The following is a 24,838-nucleotide window of genomic DNA, read 5'->3' on the forward strand; positions in this document are numbered from 1 at the left end:
AATAAAGGCTCAGAGAAAGATTTTCTTTCAAAATTTGCATGTGTATAATCTGTTAATCAGTCTTAAAAAAAACTCATATAGCATAGAGTCAGGCTAAAAATAAAGTACAGCTTCTGTCAATTCTGAGGTTTATCAACGTTACAAAATGACTGGTCCCATAGCAGCTCTCAGTATTAGGCAAATACAACCTGAGATGAACAACAACACAATATCACACTGTTGACATTTATTTCACAAAATAATTGCCAAAATGCAGAAGCAGTGTATGAAAAACTAAATCTACACCATGATTCAACAGCTTGTAGAACCACCTTTACCAGCGATAACTTGAAGTAATCGTTTTCTATATGACTTTATCAGTCTCTCACATTGTTATAGAGGGATTTTTGCCCATTCTTCTTTACAGTATTGCTTCAGTTGATTGATGTTTGTAGGCATTCATTTATGCACAGCTCTCTTAAGTTCTTGCCACAGCATTTCACTCAGGTTGAGGTCTGGGCTTTGACTGTGTTATTGCACCACCTTGATTCTTTTCTTTTTCAGCTGATCTGTTGCAGATTTGCTGCTGTGCTTGGGATCATTGTCCTGTTGTATGATACAGTTTCAGACAAGCTTTAGCTGTTGGACAGATGAGCTCACGTTTGACTCTAGAGTACTTTGGTATACAGAGGAGTTCATGTTCAACTCAGTGACTGCAAGTTTCCAGGTCCTGTGGCTGCAAAGGAAGCCCAAATCATCACCCCTCCATCACCACGTTTGACAGATGGAATGAGGTGTTTCTGCTCATATGTTGTTTGATTTTTGCATCAATCGTGGTTTTGTGCATTATGCCCAAACATCTCCACTTTGGTCTCGTCTGTCCGAAGGACATTGTTCCAGAAGTCTTATGGTTTGTTCAGATGCAACTTTGCAAACCTAACCCGTGCTTTCTCCTGGCAACTCTTCCAAGCAAGCATACATGTTCCGTCTTTTTCTAATTGTACTGTCGTGAACTTTAACATGCTAACTGATGTCTGTAGAGTCTGAGATGTAGCTCTTGGGTTTTTTTTTTTTTTTTTTTTGCAGTTTCTCTGAGTTTTGCATGGTCTGACCTTGGGGTGAATTTGGTGGGACGTCCACTCCTGGGAAGATTGGCAACTGTCTTGAAAGCTTTCCACTTGTGAATAATCTTTCAAACTGTGGAATGATGGACTCCAAATTGTTTGGAAATGACCTCATAACCCTTCCCACACTGATGGGCAGTAACAGTTGTGTCTTTCTGATCATTGCTGATGGTTTTCCTCCTTGGCATTGTTATCAAACACATCTATGCTCCAGACCTGCAGACTGCCAAACATCTGCTTTCATAGAGATGCTCACACTTGCTGATGATCAGTTAATCAAAAGCATTTGATTAGCAGCACCTGGCTGCTGTTTACTCTCACAGTTCCTCTGGAAGCAGTAAGGATGTACTTAGTTTTTCACAGAACTGCTTCTGCATTTTGGCTTAATTTTATTTAAATAAATAATAACATGTAATAATGCTTTTATCACCTGAGGTGATGAAAGCACCTTTTATGATGACCTTTTATGAATTCTTTTCACATCTTTTATAATTATTAAACTAGAGCCGAGGACAGAGAATACTTTTCCTTTGATTAAAAAAGAGCGGGATGGTCCACATAGTTAATTAAAAGGTCAGCCATGTTCATTTTAAGCAATCCTGGTATTCCCTACGCTGAGGAGGAGACGTGTTAGCAGTGGGAATGAGAGCACTGCAGAAACCATCTGCTGCCACCAACACTGAAGGCTAAATGAAGACTTCAAGTCCACTCGTGCTACCCACTCAGATTAAAGCTGCATTTCTCTGTCTAAACCTCTTAATTTTTCCTCCTTGGACAGCTTTCCATGTCTTTGTCTTAATCAAGACACGGTTATTCTTTCATTACTCAAAGTCTCCTCAAGTGATAGCAATAATGTCTAGTCACCAGTGGCCAGAGAAAGAGCTCACAGACTGCAGTATCTTTGTTGTTGTTGTCAGACATGTCTCTAAGGGTTCTGACATGGAGCATGCTGAGTATTTTCTAGTGTCCTGACGCCATATTGAGAGAATTAGACATGGATTTATGTAATCTAACAGAATCATCTCTGTGAGGAAATAATTGCTGTCTTATCCTCTGGGCACATGGCCAAGTGAATGCATGAAATGGAGACGCCAAGCAGACAAACTGTCTCCACTGAAACAGGAAACATCAGGTGTATGTGCAGGGAGACATGCATGCTGCTTGGTGCACGAGACAGCTGGTAGTAAATGGTTGGAAAATCAAATCTGGTCTGGCATGAGAGGCTGCCCTCGGGGTAAACATCAGGTTTGCTTTGTATGCTTGCTGCCTCACGTGCTGCAAATTCTTGCAGGGTACGATACTTTTTTTTATCCTAAGGCGTCAAAGCTTTAATTTATTAACCTTCTTACCTTTTGTCGGAAGAGCTTATATCAGAGTAAGAAGGCAAGTTTATTGGTATTATCTACAACAGTTGGCAGGGTATTAAGGGCTGAAGAGGTGAACTGCAGGTTTAACAGATGTCTCTTTAATCTTCGACCAAGTAGGGTCAGCATGACCCCAGATTCAGATTTATACGCATACTTTTGTTTTTTATTAGTAAAAAATGTTTCCTACTGTGAACTTGTCTGTTTCTCCTCTGGCTTTTTATAGTTTTTACAGGAATTGGCTCATACAGTGGGTATGGTGACTGGGTTTTTATGATTCCAGAAATGTACACTATAATGCCAAAAGTATTCACTCGTCTGCCTTCACACACATATGAACTTGAGTGACATCCCATTCTTATTCCATAGGGTTTGATATCGGCCCACCCTTTGCAGCTATAACAGTTTCAGCTCTTCTGGGAAGGCTTTTCACAACGTCTAGGAGTGTTTATGGGAATTTTTGGCCATTCATCCAGAAGCGCAGACACTGATGTTGGATGAGAAGGCCTGGCTTTCAGTCTGCGCTCTAATTCATCCCAAAGGTGTTCTTTCGGGCTGAGATCAGGACTCTGTGCAGGCCAGTCAGTATGGACCTTGCTTTGTGCACTGGTGCGCAGTCATGTTGGAACAGGAAGAGGCCATCTCCAAACTGTTCCCACAAAGCTGGGAGCATGAAATTGTTCAAAATGTCTTGGTATGCTGAAGCATTGAATTCCTTTCACTGGAACTAAGGGGCCAAGCCCAACACCTGAAAAATAACCCCACACCATAACCCCCCGTCCACTAAACTTTATACTTGGCACAATGTAGTCAAACAAGTACAGTTCTCCTGGCAACCGCCAAACCCAGACTCCAGTAGTTAGTAACTGTGCTCCTGTCAGTTCCTCCTTGTGTCAAAGGTCATGGCTCCCCTGTGCTCCTTAGTTTGCCAGCTTTTTAAGTGTAAATGCTCATGTTTGTATCAGTGCTCTTGTTCATTTCCTGTTTTACTTTGAAGGCTGATTTTCTTTCATGCTTTGCCTTAGATTTCCTTCCTCTTTTGTAAATTGGCCTGATTGTCTTCACCTGTGTCTTGTTCCCAAATAATAAACACTATAAACTCTGAACTGGAGATTGTTATTCATGCCTTTATTTCATCACATCCGGATTACTGTTCTTTATTGTTCACTCGTCTTAACAAAAGATTCTGGCTTTGACTTTTAGAGCCCTGCATGGACATCCATACATCCCCACTGTGCAGGATACGAGGCTGAGAACTAAAGGAGACAGTGGCCCCTGTCATATAAATAACATTTTATTTACTTTACTCACTTACTCTACTGAGTCGTCTTTCCTTTGTCAAGATGTTTTTATTACACTCCCCTTTTCTTCTCTGTGTATGCATAGTATAATCTATTGTTCAACGTAGATTTTGTATTTCTTTTGGACCTAGTTCATCTTTGGTTAGTTCTGCCATGAGCCAATAAAGGCTTACTTCTTGTTATTCCATCCACTAGTGTCCGTGTTTGGGTCCTCTCTACACGAGATTGTCACACAATCTCACTCACAACTGTCTCAACTCGTAACTCCAGTTCAACCAGAGAATGAATGTGCAGGTCAACTCTTCCAGAAAAAAGGAAAGATAGCATAGCATTAGTTCAGGCAGGATGATGTCAAAAGCCAGCCCACTTCAGCTGGTACATTTCTAGGCACCCAACAGGGTCACAACCTATGCTGTAAACCCCTTTGTAACCCAACCTTACACCAGCTCGCCCTTTTTATTCGGTTTGTGACGTAACCAACATCTGTCCTAACATCTGATGGCTGCTCCACATATGAGCGTGGAAGTCCCTGAACACAGCCATGCCAGCAAATACAAACTACTGCAGACAGAAATACATTTTTTTTTACTATAGTGGTAAAGACTGAAATGCAAGAACAGCCATCTATGTTTTCTAATTTTAGTAGCGTACTTGTGTAATAGGTCAGTATTTAATACACTGGATTGTATTTAAAATGCAGTTTTATACGGATTTTCTGTTTGATGTGACTTTGAGACGAGTTTCAGTTTAAAGACAGTGTCTCTTGTTGTTCCCGTCTCGTCGCTGGACTTTAACAAATGCCACAAACTTATAGATATTTTAATCATCAAGAGTCATTTTATTTTCATATTCTAAAATGCAAAGGACATAACAGGATTTGAGAATAAATCCAAGGTTGAGTGCACAAAAATGTTTCACTGCAGGCGATTATGTACAAGAATGAAATCAGCTTTCTTTTTTTCTTTTTCTTTTTTTCCTTTTTTTTTTTTTTTTTTTTTTTTTACAGAATTCAACAGGTACTGCATCAATAATTAGGCAGGTTTTTGAACCTAATAACGCTGACAAGACTGGACTTCATTTGTACTGAAGATACTTTTTTAAACACAGCACATTCAGTAATTTACATTTTACATTTTAGTGAACTTTGTTTGCTGAAACTAAAGTTCACTATTAGTGCATTAAAGCCCACCGTATGCTTGTTTAGTTTCATTTTTTTATACATTAAAGATTAAGATCTCATCAAGGTTAATGCTATGTGGCCTCACAAACAGGCCCATTAACATTAACCTGTACAGGAGAACAAACTACACAAACGTCCTCTACATCAGTTTACCCAAACATGCTACCCAGAAACACATTGGCTAGCAGTTAAATTTGATTGTACCATCATTATATAATTAATCTTAGTGCGTCAGGTGAATATTAGGAATCAATAGTGATCCTTAAATTGTCTTGCTGCAGCATGACAAGATTTTTGCTCTGTTCAACAAGTTGTACAGCAATGCAACTTCGATCTGGGTGTAAATCATTAAAGGGGATCTGCTATGCTCAATTCCAGCTTCATATTTTTAATCCTTCACTTTTGTGTGATTTACAGTTCAAAAAAAATCCTTATTTATCTTATACTGGGCCTTGAAGTGTCCTCCTGGTTGCTTGGACCCTACTTTCAGATCTCCTTCCAGGTCTAATGAGCATTTCTGCTCAAACTGTGCCAGTTAAATAGTGACAGCTGTTAGGGGTTTTCTGAAAATGTCCCCTTTTGGTTGCGCAAATATGTTCATTTTCAGAGACAGACAACAAAACTGTTGTATAATTATCTAACCAGGTAATAAGTGAGCATCCCCAGCCACAAAACTGACTTGTAGCATAAGGGATGAAGGATATTTATACATTTTGATCATCACAGTTTATTCTCCCACTTCTAATGTAACTTAATGTCCTGATGTAATTTGGTGAGACAACACTGCATTTAGCTGGAGTTATGCCGCTACTGAATACAAGATACAATGGATTTGAAAGCTATAATTCAGCTCAACACTATGCGTGCTATAGAAGAGAAGCCAAAAACACTTACTATCCGCTTAAATAAAAATTGAATATGGAACCGACCATTTCTCAGAACACAGATGAATTTAAATACATGACTTACACAATTATCTCTTTTTTTTTCCTCAATCCTTCAGTAGAGAGAATAACGAAAGTGCTCTGGTCAAACCTGTAAAAAAATAATTTATACACACCCCCAGCATATGGCTGGAAAATCTGTCATGAAATTGTTGACAACTGTTTTGCTTATTGATGGTTGTCCCCCCAATCACTCTGCTGCTCATCACCCTCGGTGCCCGTTGGCTGGATTAGTTGTCATTTGTTAAAAGGGAGGCAGGCGGGCAGTATGACGGTGGAACAGGCTGGGCCTGCTAGAGGCTCTGCCACCTCTCCCTCCAACTCTGTCCATGTTCCTTTCTCTGGACTGTAGCAGATGGTTGAAGACTTATAGGCCCCCTGAGGGGAAAAAAAAAAAAGAAAAGAAAATCAGCTCATTCTCTTCAGTCCTCTTAGTGCTGTTTGGATTTCTATGGAGAGAGGATCACAGAACACTAAATACTTATATGCACTGTATGTGTATTAAACCAATGTTTCTTCCTGCCTGAGTAACATTTTCTACAAACTAAAGTGCCCAGAAAATACTAAGCTTTATGTTTTTGGGGGGTTTTTTTCCTGACCTGTGCTACAAACAGGAAGAAGTCTTGTAAAGAGCATTTTTGTTGACACTAACAAAAATGTAGAATATATACTGTACTACATTCAGTACCATGCTCCAGCTGTAGCCTCCCACAAGATAGATGCTGTCATCCAAAACAGCACAGCCTGGACCACTGCGACCCTCCAGGATGGGCGTCTGCAGGATGTTCCACTGGTCAGCTTTCGGGTCGTAACACTCGACCAACATCACATCTAGATGGGAGAAACCTACATGAGAGAGCGAAGGAAAATATTGTTACATAACGACAGATTCACAGTTAATATACCCTGTCATTATAGGTTCGGGTTATAGCAATGAGTTATTTGTGAACGCCCTGAAGACACATTTTTGCTATCAGCTTCTTTGAGTGATGGGTTGCTTCATGAAACCAAAAAAAATGCTAGGATTGAAGAACTTCGTATTTTTAAATAGGTAGCCTGGAAAATATGTGCAGACATTATAAATAAAAGGCAAGTGTTTATTTTTCCTAAAAGATAAACAAAATCTAAAAGGAACAGAAATCCAAAGAAAAGCATGAAGAGCAAAAAAAAAAAAAAAAAACCCACAGTAGAATATAGAGCAGGTTACCTGATGAACATGGAAGCATAACAGACAATGGACTGCTACTTATTCCATGCCTTTGAGGACGTTCTACGTCTTACACACACACACACACTCACAATCCAATGGATGCAACATGAGCAAGCGTCTTGCCCAAAGACACTTAGGCACGCAGACTGCAGGAGCCGGGGATTGAACGACCAACATTCCGATTAAAAGACAAACCACTCTACCTCCTGAGCCATAATCACCCCAATCCAACCAACAATCCAAAAGGGGGGGCACACAAGAAAATGAACTATGTCTGTATGTATATATGTAGGCCCTGCAAAGACCTGATGCAGAAGCATAATTTAGGCCTTGGTGGGGTTTTTTTTTTTGTGGTCTTTTTGCTGATAGAGATGAATTTTTGCTGTTCCTCCACCTGCCTCATTGCCCTGCATTTGCTTCCTCTCATCACTCTTCCTCACTCACAGTTCCACTAAATCTGAAGGTTTCTTCTCTCACCACCAACTCATACACAATCCAGAGAGACAGATATGCTTCTACGATGAGCTTAAGGAAACACAATTTTAGATATGGACACAGTCACACTCAGAGGCACATGCAGGTTTTATGAGCTGAATTTGAACCTGCAGTAACTAAGAACACATCTGCTTATAGCAGTGTTCTCATGAAAGGGAGTAGCAAAAGACTGTATTTCAATTCAAAGAGAGACAAGCTCAGCTTTTCATATTTCCCACGACCGCATTCAGTTTTCCTGAGCAAATGCAAATGATCAGCACATGTTTTTTTCACATTTTGTACTATGAATACTAAAGAGTGAGAGACATTGAGGCTCCAGTGTTGCGCAGGGTAATTAAGGTCACTGCCTGCTCACAATGGCAACATGATTTTCACACATACTTTTCAAAAAAACGTATCAATCTTGACCTGCTTTCTGTTCATTGCCTGAAAAGCTCGAGTGCTTACCTTTCAAATGGTTTCCACCAATAGCGTACAGGCGGTCATTCATCCCAGCCAGAGCATGAATGGCACGCTTTGTGTTCATATCTTGTTTCCTTGCCCACACATCCATTACAGGGTCATAGCAGTAAAGCCAGGACACATACTCGCCATTGTGCACGCCTCCTGCAACAGGTAAACACAGCACTGTGCCACTAATACTCTGTGGAGGTACAGCACGGAGCAGGTGGACAAATGCAGTACTATCCCCAAATATACAATAAATAACTGAAAAAAACATTGGCTTTTGAATAAAACGTAATCTTTTTTTGCTCCTTAGCCATGTTTCTTTTCTTTTTTCCCACCAAATAGATCACTGTGTCACGGCCCTGGGCTGTGCCCAGCATTTTGTGTTTGTTGTTTAATGTACTGTTTCTTTTGTTATGCTCCTCGTTTAGGTTTAGGTTGTGCTGGTGTCTGGGTTTGTGCTCAATGATTTCCCTCTGTTCTCATGTCAAGTTCTTGTGTCTCAGTCTTGGTCTTTGTTTCCACTTCCTGTCTTATTTTGGTAGCGTCTTGTTTCCTGTACAGTGTGTTTAGTTTTCCTTCCTGTCTCTCCCTCCCAGGTGTTCCTCATCCCCTCGTTACCAAGTGTGAATATATTGTCTGCATTCTGGTCAGTTCTTTGTTGTGCTGTTGGTTTTGTCATGGTGGTGTGTTCATGTCTCATCTCATTGTGGCTTGTGCTCCTTGCCTGGCTCCTAAGAGGATTTTTGTATTCAATAAACACTTTTTAAGTTACGTCTGTTTACAGAGTCCTGCATCTAGGTCCATCTCTGCCTATCGCACCGCCCGTTATGACTCACGCTGAGTAAAAACACGCTGGTGAGAGTCAGCTTGTGAAGGAGGAGAGTTTCACTTCAGGATGTTCTGCAATGAGTTGATGAATGGCTGCCTGACCAGAATATCTATAAATATAGAAATATAATATATCCACTAAAAAGAATGAGAATTTTTAATTGTTTATGTTGTAATTTATTTAAAGAAGAATGCTACTGATTTCTACATTAAAGCCTCTTTACAGAGCTTCACAAATTCTGCTACATACATGAAAGGATTTCCAGAGGGAGTCTAACGTAATACTGGATGGTGACCTAGTACTGGACAGCTTCTTTTTTTGTTGTTGTTGTTCAAGGCTACTTTAGCCACTATAAACACACCTGAAGCTCCTCATGAACTGCTGGCAGTCAATTTGCTTTAGTTTTTTGACAAAGATGAAGAATTACAGACTCAAAAAAATGATATTTCAATTCTGATGCATTGGTTTTTATCATTTTTTGTCTGTTATTCATGAGTCAATACTCAGCTTGCAGAGTGGAGGGTTTTTTCTCTGTGGTATAATGGCTACTATTATTGTGACAGCTGTTGATCTTTGTTTTCTTTTTAAAAAGCACGTTAAGTGGGTGTGTTTACCTCTCTGTGCGATAAACATGATGTACCTTTTTGTACAGTACCCTGTATGTAGCACACCTTTTTGCAAACATCCTGACTGATGCTCAACAATGTCAGCGGTCATAATAATGAGTGTGACTCGGTGGCAGCTCCTTTCCTGACCTGATATGTAGATCTTGCCATTGTGCACCGCTCCTGCATGGGCAGCCAGAGGCTGTGGCAGAGACGACACGTAGTTCCACTCATTTGTCTCAAGGTTGTAGGACTCCACACTGGAGAGGTAGCCCGTCTCGTTCCTGCCACCAATCACATACAGGTGCTTATCCAGGCGGCAGGCAAAGAAGCTGGCTCTCCTGAGGAGGAAGCATCAACCAGACAGCATCATTAAACCTATGACGAAGACTCACTATTGTTTTTTTTTTCTAGTTTCTGGCTAAGGTGCAAATCATTCTTCAGAAACATCACAAGACAAGAGATAAGTTAAGCAGGTACATGCTTACAAGCTGTGAGCACCCGTTGTTTTGCCTGTGAAATGGGCGGGCTTACTTCTGCATGATGTAATAACTTGTAACAGAATTTTGAACCAAAGAAAATGTCACATATTCAGCCCAAAAGACATTTTTATTCTTCTGTTGGCTGGTTTTATACATAAAAGTGATAGCCTTTTTTTTTTTTTTTTTTTAAATCTTGTTGCTGTTTATATTTTTTGGTTTCCCAAGAGCACTACACATCTGCCATCACAGCTGAGCACTTGACTTGTGAAGAAGCTGATGAAGTTGTTGGATCTCAGAAATGACAACTACAATCAAAGCAGTAGTTCCATGAACGCTGCAGTTTTTTTTCTAAGACCCCTAAAAATCTACTGTGCATTCAAAAGCAGAACAAAGGCTCACCTCTCCTGCATCGGAGGCAACTGTATCCAACTGTTGAATCTGGGATCGTAGCGGCTGACAAAATTAGTGCTGTGCTTTCCTGCAAAACAGAACATCTATGATGTCATTCAAATAACTTGGGTGAGAATGAAGTTTCCTTATACTGTCCAGTTTAGACGTAATGATCACTTCTTATTGGCTACATCTTTTGTAATGCTGTTTGTTGCATACCAATAAAATTCACAACTGTGACTCTCCCCAGTCCTCATTACTCACCACCCACACATGATGATTTCCCTTTTCCTGCCATTTGAGCTAACAAGAGCTGACTAAAGTCATGTTTTTTAAGCACAGAGGGATCAGGTCTTGGAGCATAATGTTGTGTTCAAAAGATTGCAAATTATCTCTGATGATGTGTATTTGTAGTCAGCTCATTCTTCCTCTCAGAGTTAAATAAACAACTAATTTCACTACCTGCAGCGTACTTCTGTTATACTATTGTATTATTGTGATAATTGGTGAAAGAACAAGAAGACAGAGTCAGAATTTTTGATCATTTACAGTCTTTGTTTCTTACTATGGCACTGTGTTGCCACCCTTTTACAAAAAGCCCTCTTAACACTTCTGCATCACAAATATTTCAGTGTAAACAACAGTAATTTCTCTGTGCCAATTATTGACAAGTGTTGATTGGAGTGTTGTTTGTCCACTCAGAGCTGATCTGGCTACAGGATGAGTGTTTCAAACTATCTGAAAGTGTTACATTAACTTGATGGGCTTGAACTTACATAAACTCTAGATTAAGTGAACAGTGAAAAATTTGCTGTGGGAAATCAGTGGAAAGCAGCGACTGTACCGTTGGGGTTCCACTGGTCCTCTCCACCTAGAAGCAGCAGGAAGTTCTCCACCTCCACCACGCAGTGATGTGCGCTGTTGTAAGGCATTACTAGATGACAGACAAAAGTCAAAAACACAGAGAAAAAGCCAATGAAAACATGTGAAGCGAAAACTGTAGAAAAACAGTATCCTGTGAGTGTGCCTTACCTGTTATACGTGTACTGATTTTCAAAAATCCACTGTATTTAAAAAGATCAACACAAAGCTAGTGTAAATCCTAAAATCATGACCTTGTATCATTAAATGTGAAAATTAAAAACAGGCCAGTAAAATTTCCTGTTCAGGCCTTATTACAGTAAAGCTCTGTTTATCCTCACCCTCATATTTAATAAAGTCAAGTCAGATACTTTAACACTTAAATAAGAACCATGTAAATACAATTCATGACACTAGAAACAAAAGCAACAGTTATCTCATTGAACCACAAATGAAAATAAGTCACCTTTTACTGCTTCTGGATAACCTTTCAGTTACCTCTCTTGCTTCATATTATCACAAAGAAAATATATTCATATATAACTTTTTATATCAATATCAACAAGCCCTGCAATGGATTGGCGATCTGTCAAGGGTGCACCCTGCCTCTCACCCAGTCACAGGTGGGATAGGCTCTGGCCCAACCACAACACTAAATTTGATAAATTAAAAAAAATGGATGGATGGAGTACCAACACAGGCTGGTGTAACTGATATTACTTTTGTACTAAAAGGGGGAAATTAAATGGCATCTACCCTCTCCTTAAATAAATCCCGTTATTTTTGAAAACATCCAGGCTTAATTCTCAACAACACCTGCAGCACAGCATCAATCTACTGTCGCCAGGTTAAACCTGACTACTGATGCCTGTTACTATCAAAGACATGTTAGTCACAAAAAGAGAGGTTCCTATTACTTCTTATATGTTGAATAAATAAATTAACTTTTGAATAAGAAATAACTGATGTGCTGAATGTTCTGTAATTTGACAGAAATGATCAGAGTAAATCTCATAAAGACTATCAGTCTTTATATGGCGCAAGGTTACACAAAAACCACAAAGCTGAATTTAAAAGAAAATCTGGGTGGAGAGCTAAAGAATGGGCAAAGGAAGAACCCATTTAAATATTATTGGAGATCTGGATTGTTTTCTATAAAGGTGTAATTAGAGCCAGACTGATATGTGATTTTTTTTTAGATCGATACCGATATTTAGTTATTTAAAAATCCAATATTCTGATTTTAAGGACAATATTTTTCTTTCCCTGACATATTTTTATGTGTGGTTATTTATTTACTCATTTACGCTGTGCCTGACTCATATCAGCGCTCCAAAGACATATTGTCAACAGGGAAGTTGCAGAGTGCCCTCCGGTGGCTAAACTACCCAACATTAACACTCATGGCACGTTGAAGGGTGTTTCTCCCATCTCGTCTTTACTTTTTTAAATGTTCATTTATCAACCGTTATAAACGCTGATACCTGTAGGTCTGCCAATAGCTAAGAACCACCAATAATATTGGCCTGCCGATAAATCGGTCAGGCTCCAGTCGCAATATAAGGCATTGGCTTTGGAGTGCCTTTTTAATTTAAAATTTTCTCTACACAACAGGCCAACTGTACAGTATACATTTATTTCACAACAGTGTTACAGAATTAGATTTTTCTACTATTTGCTTTTGTTTTGTATTCTCTGGGCCATCCATCTACAGGAAGGTGATTTTTACAGAGAATCCTAAACTGAAACAAATTTTAAAAGAAAAGGTTTGCAACAACAAACAGATTGTAAATTTATCTGCACAATCAGTTATTTAATTGTCTTTTTTAAGCGATAATGCCATAAAAATCTCTAGCACTTCAAAGGGAAAAAAAAAACTCTAAGGATTTAGTAACAGATAAACTGAATATCTTTGGTTGGATATGTGATAGACATTTTTTAACATTCTATAGACAAATAATTATTTGGTTAATCAAGTTGAGAGATTGTTCAATAATTAAATAACTATTAGTTGTCCCCCTGCATCTATTTAATGAGTTTCTATTTTGGGGACTCAAATCTTAGTAACTGGCTTAGCAACTTTGTCCAATAAGTATAAAGTTGGGTGGATGATGCTCCTTGTCATGTGTTAGCACAAAAAGCCCAGAGCTGAAGCAGGACCCCTCATGGAGGATTTTCCTTTGTGTATGTTTTTGTGCTCCCCTTCTCTCCTTCATCTTCTTTTGCTAAAGTGACCCCATTGAGATGTAGAGAAATGGTCTTAGGTGACAGTCATAATGAACATGATCGTGTTCACTCAATAAATCTCAGGCCCGGTGCTTTTTGAGCACAAATCAGTGAAATGTTAAAGCCCACCTGTCTGTCTCCATCAGTCATTTCCACTGTCACCTCCCCACCGCCTGATGGATCACAGTTGCTGCAAAATTAGACAGCCTTGAATCTCATTTCTTTCCAATTGGCCTCTCTCTGCAATCTCACTCTAGCTGGCTGACATGTGCCGGTCCTCTATGGGAGGGAAGTCTCAGATAGGAACTAATACTACATACACTAAACACAGGTTTATCTCAAACGAGGGGATTAGGTTGCCTGCCTCCAGTGCACCTCAAAGACGAGTGCCATACGACTGCCAAATTCCCTTACATGCTATTTACATTATCATTCAGTCAGCAGTATATAGGACATGGATGGGCGGCTTTTTATTTGATGTCTAGTGACTTGTACTCACACTAAAAATCATCTCGTACCCACGTGAAAAGAAGATTATTGCTTTACAGTATGTCACAGACCTCAGTATCTAGAGTACTGTGGTGGGAATCGGGACATTTGGGATATAGGTGAACAGTGAGATAATTACAGTAGCAGGCTATAATAACTGAAATTACTATGTTAGTCTTGTGCACTGAAAAATAAACACATTAATTATTTTTCCTTCTACATTGTGCGGGACGTTACCGTGAATTTATACCAGAGAAAGTGAATCAAAATAACCTATTTGTTGCTTTTCACACAAACTGTCCACTAAACCAAGAGTTTGATCTGCCATAGGAGGGCAGGATGAGCATGTCCTGTATGAGATGGACGCCATCACTCTGGTCTACAGTGAGCTCTAGGGCTCACTAGAGGGAGTCAGAAACCTCTGCATAGAGGCACAGTCAGGGTCGGTTGAATGACTCCACAGCTAATGCACCACTGCTGCTCCAGCTCTGATGTGCCTTTAACACCATTACAATTGCATCCCACTGAGCTGAATTCCTTTGTTCTAGGCCATGCTGCATGGACATCATCCATGCAGCACAGAGATCCAGATTTTAATATTAGGCTGGTTTAAAGAAGAAGAAAAGAGTAGTGTAGCATCGTGGCTGAGTCTGTGCCTGCCTTTGTCTTGTACTGGCCCACGCTGCCGTGGGTACACTAGATGGCAAACTTTACACTGGAATCACCAAGCTGTGTGTACATCAGGCACAACGAGAGGGATCAGATTCTTCCCAAATTGTGTTGATGAATGTCTTAATCAAAGGCTGTCCCTCTCAGGTTTCGCCTCATTGAAAAGTTATGATTGAATGTTAATAATCTTCTATTCCACATCCATTGTGAGGAGGCTACATCAGATGCTCACTGATGTGTTAAGGGGATGATTTTGCAGTTTTGTCCTTCCACTTGGCCACGGACCATTTGAGTGTTAACTTTTTTAGTTCTGAGTGATGGAAATCCCTATTGACCTTTTGCCTGGCGCAGTTTGTACCAATGAGTGTGAGTTTAATGAGAAAAAAAAACAACAACAACATAAACAGCGAGCTTCAGGCTGTCGTGTATGCATGGCTCCTCCAGTAAAAAACGACCCTGATAGGTTTGGACAAACGTGAGCTAAACCACCAGACTGCTGCCAAGAAATGTTATGATTTGGGCAGAGGAAGAAAACATGTCGGAGACTGCAGGTGATTTTTAAGACCCAACAGTAAAAACATAAAACCAGATTTATTTAAATCTGAGCCATAAAGGGAGAACATAAACTGCACAGGGGCCAAGCTGACAGGAGGTAGACCTATAGCTAATATGTATGAATGGATAGGTGATCCTGAGATATGACTGCAACCAAAACACAGGACAAAAACTCAATATGTCCAGCAATGATGGGGCAAAGGAGAAATGCAGTCTCTCATTAGCTCTTTTTTTTGACCTTTGCAATATGGCAACAATATAGTAGCGAGCCTTAAAAAGGTCAGGGAAGACAGAGAGAGAGAGAAGAGCATAGTGCACTCTACAGAGGAGAGTGCAGCAGGGATGTGTTTGAAATTTTATAAGGGCTTCCTGGGGAAATTATGACAATTTGCCTTCACCATAATATCATAATCCAACAAAAGATATTGCCAGATAAAATCTATAGGCTGATACATCTGATTTTTATTTTTATTGTTGTTCCTGTTCCTGAAAAGTGTTGCATTAACTTTAAAGCTGCAGAGTTCCACTAACCTCTATCTGGTATTTATTCACCTTAAATAAACCCAATAACAACAGCGACACCAGGTCAACAGGCTAACTGCCACGCCATGTATTAGCATGTATGGGTTAATTCAATGTTATGAGCTAATCAATATGAATGAATAATCCGGCTGCATTTAAAAGTAATTGAGAAAAGATGTCACTCCTTAATGTTCTGTCTCAGCCACAAAAGATCATTAGATTCAAGTAAATCTCATCGTGCATCCTGCCAGCACATATCAGCAAAAAACAAGTGAAAGCATGCATGGCGCTCCACAGTGCTGTGAAGTCACGCTCTGATTAAAAACTTATATTAAAAGTGATAGTGATACATTATTACCTGAAGGATTTAGGGAACTCCTTACCCTCATTTTCCGTGAAAATTAACCTGTGTTAAAGTCATCCAAAGGAACAACTATTTCTCATCATAAAAGCCACTAACACAAGATGCCTCAGGTAAAAATAAATAAATAAATAAATACATTTTAAAAAATCAGAGCCTTTCTACTCACTTGTGAGGATCTTCCATGTCTTTTTCTCGTCGTCATAGTACTGGACCAAATTACTGGGGAGACGATCAGGTCCAGGAGGCAAACCACCCACCAGTAACAGCATCCTCTTATTGGAACGGATTCTGTAATGTCAAAAGTGTGGGTGTGCGGACAAGTGTTCAAAAACATGGAATAAAAGACACATTAAGGCCCGAAATAAAACATGCACCCATAAAAACACAAGCACGGCCTCAACCTGACACCTTTAATTCCTTAATTTACTATGACAGTATTAACAGAGCTTCTCTGGAGTATTTTTATTTTTCACTTTGCAGATGCTGATTGTATGAATGGATTAATCTGGGGATAAAATAAAGAATAAATGCATAGTTAGATGAATAACTGCTTCTTGTCCAAGTACTTCTACTAAAGCCAAGACTACTAATCAGGACATATGCAACCACGTTTATTGTGATTAATAAAAATGGCTCAATCGGTTTGATGTGTTATTGAATCGTTATTGCACTCTAAAGATATCTTTTCAATTAGCTGTGAAGCGAGGACAGTCCTGTAGGGTGCCATGCTGGAGGCTAAAAGCACAATTGAGTACATAAACCTGTCTATACAATGTCTCCATTTCATTGGCTACAGTGATTCATGTGACATCCCTCAGCCAATTGTTGGAAATTTCCTGCTGTTTGTATATGATATATAACCTCAAAGCCGTGCACTTTACTGCACATCAATGACCATTATCTGGCTCCTAATGGATTTCAACACAAATCTACCAATTTATCACAATATGCAGTAAAACATTAAGAGTAGCTGGCCTTTAGATTCAGACACATTCACCTTTTTCCCTTTCCATATTTTACTTTTTTATGCTTGGGTAAGTCACCGTCGCCTCGGTATATTCTCCCTCACACTGGCCCACTCGGAAGTGTTTTGGGGTTATTCATATGCAAATGAGCCCCTGGACATAGATAATGGTGATTAATTGAGGGGAGAGAAACAGTGGCATGTGAAACTAATTATGAGGATTCCTGAATCTTTGCTCATTTAGGTCCATATGTGGGAACAGATATATTATTGGGATAATGTACAAGTAGGTACTTGTAGAATGGTTTTATGTTATTTCAGTAATTTCAAAATGTTTTCATAAAGTTTAGATTCTCTCTGCCACAGTTTTGTTTTGTTTTTCCCCTCTGCTCACAAGTCTTTTCACAAGATTTAAAAAACTGACTACTGACACTATCTCCACTTAAAAAAAACAAAAAAAAAACCTCAGCTGTCTGACTGTGGTCAGGTATGTGACCACAGCACTGCCTATCACTTAGTTTACTTACAATGGCCACGTACCAACCAGCCCTAAAAGTGCAGATCAGGACAAACATGAAAGTAAGTCATGCTGCTCTGCCTGTTTTTGTGTGAGTGAGACACATGAATTCAAAATAAATATAAGAAGAACTGTCCAATTAGTGAAAAGGAATTCCTTACACAAAATTTAAAAAAATAGTAATTTAGAATATATTATATTTAACTTCATTGTAATATTAGTAACAGATCAATTACAGCATTTCAAATTGCATTCATGAGAGTTGCTACAAATCAAATGCATAACCTTTATCTAGACTGTAGCAATCTTGTCTACACTGATTAAAGAGTAATTATACAGATGTGTGAGGAAATAAAGGCTTGTTTACTTTTGTAAAACAGGAGGTAACATTGTAATGATGGATACAGTGTAGCACAAAGTGCACCACGACCTCTGACAGCAGGTATTATGTTACAGGTGCACCACTAAAATCTTCATGAACTCGTCCTGAAATGCCACACCACCTACGTGGTCTACACTGACCACCTACGTGGGCTACACTACATAAGCGGTGGGATCGATATACGAGCAAGTGCACAATGCTTGAGTCTGTAATTTGTTCAAATTTAACAAGTGGGAGGCATTTAATCACCCACTGCCCAGTCTCAAGCAGCTCACTGTAGTGTGAATGTGAGAATTTATGTCTGAGTGTTTATCTGTCTCCTTCTCACCTGCTGGCCGTGGTCTGCCTACAGTGCTGCCTGAAGGGCATCAGGTGGTAGTTCATGGCATCCAGGAGTAGTTTCTGGCACACAGGATCACTCCTCATGAAGTCAACAGACTGAACTCTCTCCACCAACTCTGGGGCAGGTATTAGGGCAAAGCGTAGCCTCTTCATAAGGTCCGGTGCATAGTGCATGCGAGTCTCCCGGTCATGCTCCAGCCAGAGGACTGACATCTGGAAGAGGGCCAGCTCTGACTCCACAGGGGGTGGCAGAGCATCTAGCATGGCACACATCTCCTCAAAGTTCAACAGCAGCACATCCTCCACCAGGTACTTGTTGGCCAGCTTCTTGGTCTCATCCAGTCCATGGAGTGCAGCAATCTTGCAGATCTGCTTGTAGTTCTGCACAGAGATCTGGTCATTAAGGAACTGCACACTAAGCTTGGTAATTTGGGGGATGTTGAGGATCTTGCTGACTGACAGCACTTCTTCCACTGTGTCCAGGGAAAGAGTAACATTGGCAGTATACAGGTACTCCAGCACTAATCGTAGTCCAATGGAGGAGCAGCCCTGGAGTACTAGGTTATTTATGGGCCTGGCACTGGTGGTCACCAGCTTGTCATCAGGAGAGGATGAAGGGGTCCCACTGCTGCCCTGGTCCCCTTTGCTTCCCTCATTGTTGATTACATTATGGGAGGAGAAGAGTGATCTGAAATACTGGGAGCAAGATGCCAACACAGCTTTGTGGCAGTGGAACTGCTGTCCCTGGGCAGTGAGAGTCACATCACAGAAAAGCTGCTTTCTCCACAAGAGATTGAGCCCATGCAGCAGGGTGTCACTGTGTGTTGGGTCAAAGGTGGATGTTCTATCACCCGATCTGGACATGACTTCCTGAATGTGAACGCCACCTAGGCAACAAATAAACCATGCAAGCCATTTACCTCAGGTCATTTATTTTCACAACACACGTTGCCTATACATCGCTATCAGTCAACTATTACAACAGAAAATGATTTCTCGAATAAGTTAACGAACAGATCGCCCGTCCATCCAGCGGGGAATAACCGTCATGCCATGCCAGCCGGCGACAATCTACATCCAATACGGCTTCATTCGCTTTCAAGTTTGAGCTCTGGTCGTAAAGCAACAAACAAAAACGCAGCAGTTCCCACAGCGTGCCACTCTTATTCATTCTTAACTCAAGAACCAGATGGTTTAAATGGAGGCTGATGTTTGAAGGGCGCTGTCAAAACAAAACGGAGGATACGGAGATGCTGCGGCGCTTTCCCCCCTCGGTAACACGGCTGAAGTTGTCGGATAAGGAAAAAAGAGACAGCCGCTACAGTGGACGGATAACATGCAGCATTCAGCCAACACTTATCCCTTCTCCTGCCTTACTGCACACCCCCACAATGAGGACATTACACATCGCACAGATTTACGGAGTCATACAAAAGCAATTAGTTTGTCTCCGAGCCGTCAGCAGCAGTACGGGTGCGTTTTGCTTTTAGCCTACCTGAGTTAAGCGGACGTGAGTATCGAAAAATATTCACTGAAATGCAGCTTTCGGTAAAGTTAAATAGGATATGCATATCTTTTTGTTACTTGGACTATACAAAAGCTATTTCCATGTGCGTAATGTGTGTAAACTTGATACAAGCGTGCCGTAACGTTGTCGCCAGATTCACTAAAAGCGCCTGTCACAACTAAATGATGTGAGCAGCTTGCCTGAGAAGGAGCCAAACTTACCTGACTTCAGCTCTTGACCAAGAAAAAGAAAGTAAGCTTCAGGTTCCCAATAATCTCACTTGAATTTTCCTTTGTTCTCCTTTTAAGAAATGTCCTTTTTCCTTTAAAGTCTATGGCGTCTCAAAATAACCATTGATTCCAACTCATGAAGTCACTATTTCAGGTTATTTGTTGACGTTGATCATTTGTTCTTCTGAATTAACAAGAAGTGTGTGAGTGTGTGAGAGGGAGCTGTGCTTTCTGCAAGAGAAGAAGAAGAAGAAATATACGTGTGACAAATTATGCTACCAAGAAACAACACATCATTATCCTTGGGCCTGGGGCTCAGTGAGTCGTAACGAGAGTAATAGGAAATCCACGGTTGGGGAGAGAAACGGTCGTGCATGGCCGGTGGAGAGAGACCATGCAGGGGTATGGATGCTGGAGAGACTCGCAAAATTATGGCTCAAGGCTATTGTAAAAACTGTCGAGCGTAAATGACTGCGATTTCAAACATCTATGGAAGAAAGAAAAGAGAAAGGGGGAGAAAAACCGAGTCTTTCCCTCGCTGTTATAGAGAGAACCGTCAAGTTTTAGTGCGCATTGCTAATTAGTCAATTTCTCTCTGCCTTCACAGCCCGACGACTTTGCTGCTGAGCTGAAACTGCTAATTTCTGGGACCAGCCTTTTTTTGGCTGTGAACTGGATGGATGAATGGCTTGTCTCGCACAAATGACAAAAAGCCCCTGCCTTAATCTCCATCGCCAAAATAACCCCTCATCTCATTCTGCTCCTACTAGTCCTTCAAAAGAAGGTGCTCTACACAAACTCAAGTTATACATCTGTATAATAAATAACATCCACCTCAATATACAGACAAATATGCAGACTTTTATCATGTTTAATTAAAACAGATAATACCCCCCCTTTACATTTCAGTGTGACAAATGCATCAGACCACTTACACCATGAAATGCCACATGTGTACAGAGGGATGTAAAGTTGTAAAACAATAAGCACAAATATGTAACATGTATTGTTTTCATTAATTGTGATCTTATCTGATCAAATCATTCTTAAGCACATAAGGCCTGAAAACACAAAAGGCTGAAACCTAATATAGCGTCCATTAGTGCACAGTAGTCCTGGTGGTATATTTAGATCCATACACCTGCGTGTTTACCCCCAGAGATCCTCCAAGTCTATAAGATCAAAGTGAATTTACTAAAAGAAGTTGCTTGATGAATCACATAGTAAGACTCCTGGTTGTGAATGCTCATATGAACTTATGGATTGCACCAAGCACTCTGTCACCACCACAACAAACTAACAGCTGTGAGGCACTAAGTAGTTCCAGTGCTAAATTATTAATCTGTCAAATCACTTTGGTATAGCTGCATACAGTTCAACAACATGAGAGCTTTTAAAAACTCAGAAACAGCCCATTATAAAATTCTGATTCCTTCATTCAACCCCCCCATTTCATGAATAGCAGGTAATATAATTACCCCGAAGGAAAATAAATTCTTGCACAGCCAATAAAAAACTGTTAGAAAGGACTTATTAGGCCAGAATAAACTGTCAATTACATAAAGAGCTCAATTAGAGTAAATAAACTTACATGCAGGACTCCCATGGGACCAGTAGTGACAGATACTTCACAAGTTAAGAAATGACAGATAAGGATAAATGGCTTTGTTCATATACTATGAAATAGAGCATCACCATGCTACCGTCAAGCAATAGCAGACCGCACATAGGTAGCATTTATACTAGAAGGAACCATAACATTGTTTGATGTTTGAGTGGTTGACAAGCACACAGCCTGCTAATCCCCAACTTGTAGTTATGCTGAGGAAATTCATTCTACATGAACTCTGTGCGATGACTGATTAGATTGTGCGCTGCATATCAAATAATCATCATCACCGAAGGAAAACTATACTACTGTAATATTAATTAGTGGTTTGAAACCACTATGAAAGCACTTTGTTTTATTGTTTACCACGATTATTGCGTTACCTCATTTCCAGAGGTCTTGACACTGCAGAGCAGTACAGTAATTTACTGTATTCCACTTTGGAGTCACATACTGTTATCTTTACCAGCACTCAGTTAGCACTACATTACCCAAGTCTCGAGCGAGCTATTCTAATGCAATAAAATGACCATTTCCAACTCTTTCAGCTCTTTGTAGCAACTCAGTCTCCTGAGGCCACTGGTCTTCAGATTGCAGGGCGTTTATGGTTGTAAGTTGTTGCAGTGTGCAGAGGGAGGGAGGGGGGGGGGGGTCATCAGATAAGAGAAGAATTTCTAGACTAATTAAACCCTTTGAGACAAAGAATCACACTACAGTGATTTACAACTCTCTGTACCAGTTAACCCGACTCATTTCTTTCTGTCATATTACTCAGATACCATATCTACCTCTATGGGTAAAAAGTCTTTTTTTTTTTGTCTTCAACGTTATGAAAAAAGACAGGGAAATGTTAGTGTAAATAACTGCAGTTAGATCAGATTTAAATACTGCAGCACACTCATAATATGAGCTTTCAGGGGTAGACAAAGATCCCAGCCACTGACCATCTACTCTGTACAGTAAATAAGCTCCTTATTTTACCCTCAGATACTACACATCTTCCTATGTAATGCTTGTATTATATTATGTTTCCTTATTGTTTCTAACAGCATAATTTTGTGCCCATTACAACACATAAAAATAAAGCTAAACACAAACTGTCAGCATTATCGTGGCCTTGGGTAACTGATTAAAGAGCGAACATTTAATCTAATCAGTGCAATGAAACAAAACAACAGGAGAAGCTCCAAAGTTGTGAATAGCAAAGTCTACCAGGCATAATTCCTTTTGCTGGCTGTTGCAGAGGGGTATGCTAAGATAGAAAGTATTATTTTCCTAAATGGAAGGTGTCAGATGGTCACGGAAATGTGATCGGCTGTTCAAGATCACTGCTTCCCATCTGCAATTTGTGACGTGTGAAAGATTCAGCCCAAATGTGCTCACCAAGCGTAAATCCTCAGCACTTTCTCTTATCGTGGAAAAGCAAGATAACCAGCTGTTTACAGATCAGAGAACATATCATATTAATATCATGGAGAGGGTGATATCATCTTGTTTGTAAAATATTTTGTTAACTAAGTGTGGTGTGGTATGGCAACCTATAAAGTGAAAGTTGTAATTTGTGCTTTAGTAAAAGTGTTGCAGTTTAAAGCCCTTTTTAATGATAAAAAATATTAAAAGGAGGAAAGCTGAAAATGCTGCAGGGAGCCTCTTCAGAAACACTTTGGTGAGACAAAATTAATGCAAACTGCATGTTACAGTAAATACTCATTATAAGGCTCTTAGAAGTTACATTTAAAGATCCCTCCTTAGTTCCAGTTAACTGTATGTATGGACACAAGCAGGGTTCCCTTAATGCTGCCCTCTCTAATCTTAGAAGAGTTTACAGTTATGTTAAATTATTTTGTACTACTATGGGTATGAAAACTATAGCATATATTATACTATAGAGAGATCATTTCCTAAATGTAGCTTTGACATTAAAGGAACAAACTGGTTAATTTGAGGCATTAGTTAAATTGTGAAAAACAGGAGAAAGGGTCCTCAAAAGTGAAATATTTCTGCTAGTAGATTTAATTTGTCTTAATGAATTGCAAAATTTTAACTGATGGAGTTTTCTGTTCCTTGATTATTTTTAACGCTTTTTTTGATATCGAGACTGATTAGCACATGCTTGTCATTTCAGATCAAAGTTAGTCAGAGATGATTCATAAAACGTCCACTGTGTAATAAATTGGAAGCACTTATATTTGCCATTCAGGGAGTATGGGAGGCCTGCTGTTTTAAACCCCTAGATCCCCACACATGGCGTAGCCACCACAGACACGGCTCAGAGAGTCAGTCGGCAGCCGGGAGGTGAGCAGAAAGGAACAGGCGGTGTCCCCTCCAGAGTGAGCACAGGAGTGTGTGTGTGTGTGTGGGCAATATGTGTGTGTGTTGTGGCATTCTCAAATGACAAAAAGGATACCAGTTGTGCAGTTCAGGTGGGACGACACATGGAGGTGGTATGGAGACTCACCTGAGGGAGAGTCTGGGCTGTTGGGACCAGGGCTGTAATGGAGACCCAAAGTTGTGTATAGGGGCCGCAGGAGGCCACTGTGCCGTGGAGAAGGTTTGGGGGCTGGAGGAGAGGGGGCTGCTGTTGTGCAGTCTCCCCAGCGTGATGCATCTACCTTCAGGGTGGCAGCAGGCGTGGAGTGGGGTGCGATGGAGCGAACACGGGCTCAGTGGCGTGGTCACCTAGGGACGCTGAAGCTGCTGTAGCAGGACTGATAGTTATTCCTTGGGAGAATTGCAAGATGAGCCCCATTGTATTAGCAACCCTTCTTCAACTAAAATTGTATCAATGTTCTCAAACCTTTGAAGAATGAAGCCAGGGCACAAAAATATCTGACACTTATCGGTTTTTCATTCACCAAAAGAAAACTTCATTCTTGGACAAACAAAATATAGGATGCAATAAACAGTTTCTCTAACAATCAAAGCTGTTTCATTGTGAATCAGAATGACTGTTGTCAGAGTTAAACTTCAGTAAATTCCTTTGGCAATGAGAAGCCAGTAAATTATTCCATACTGATTTGAAATTCTCACACATTAAGCTTTTTAATTTCCAAGCAGTACTTTTGTGTTGCAACAGTTTGAGTCGTATCTTTTAGAAATTCTCTGTGTCTAATATGGTCAGCACTCCCAATTATTCACTCCACTGACAAGTGAAACAAATGGGACCAACCAGTGCATTCTGTATTATCTACACCCCTTGGATTCCCTGACAATAATTAATACAATGGCAAGCTGCTGTTACCAGCCTT

General features: G+C 40.1%; 1 protein-coding gene across 2 annotated transcripts; it reads right to left on the bottom strand.

Annotated features, from left to right (window-relative positions):
* Positions 1-4,831: 4,831 nt before the first annotated feature.
* On the bottom strand, positions 4,832-22,071 carry klhl14 (kelch-like family member 14). Of its 2 annotated transcripts, XM_030752385.1 has the most exons (10): positions 21,974-22,071; positions 19,973-20,212; positions 18,231-19,131; positions 16,206-16,327; positions 11,198-11,287; positions 10,363-10,441; positions 9,632-9,822; positions 8,045-8,203; positions 6,581-6,738; positions 4,832-6,270 (listed from the first exon to the last, which is right to left on the bottom strand). In XM_030752385.1, the coding sequence occupies exons 3-10, from the start codon at positions 19,106-19,108 to the stop codon at positions 6,130-6,132; spliced, it is 1,818 nt and encodes a 605-aa protein (XP_030608245.1). In that variant the 5' UTR covers positions 19,109-19,131; positions 19,973-20,212; positions 21,974-22,071; the 3' UTR covers positions 4,832-6,129. The 2 variants fall into 2 exon arrangements, with proteins under 2 accessions (XP_030608245.1, XP_030608244.1); XM_030752384.1 differs by lacking the exon at positions 21,974-22,071 and having other exon boundaries at positions 19,973-20,341.
* Positions 22,072-24,838: the final 2,767 nt, after the last annotated feature.

Source organism: Archocentrus centrarchus, chromosome 17 (genome assembly GCF_007364275.1).
Source record: "Archocentrus centrarchus isolate MPI-CPG fArcCen1 chromosome 17, fArcCen1, whole genome shotgun sequence".
NCBI lineage: Eukaryota > Metazoa > Chordata > Actinopteri > Cichliformes > Cichlidae > Archocentrus > Archocentrus centrarchus.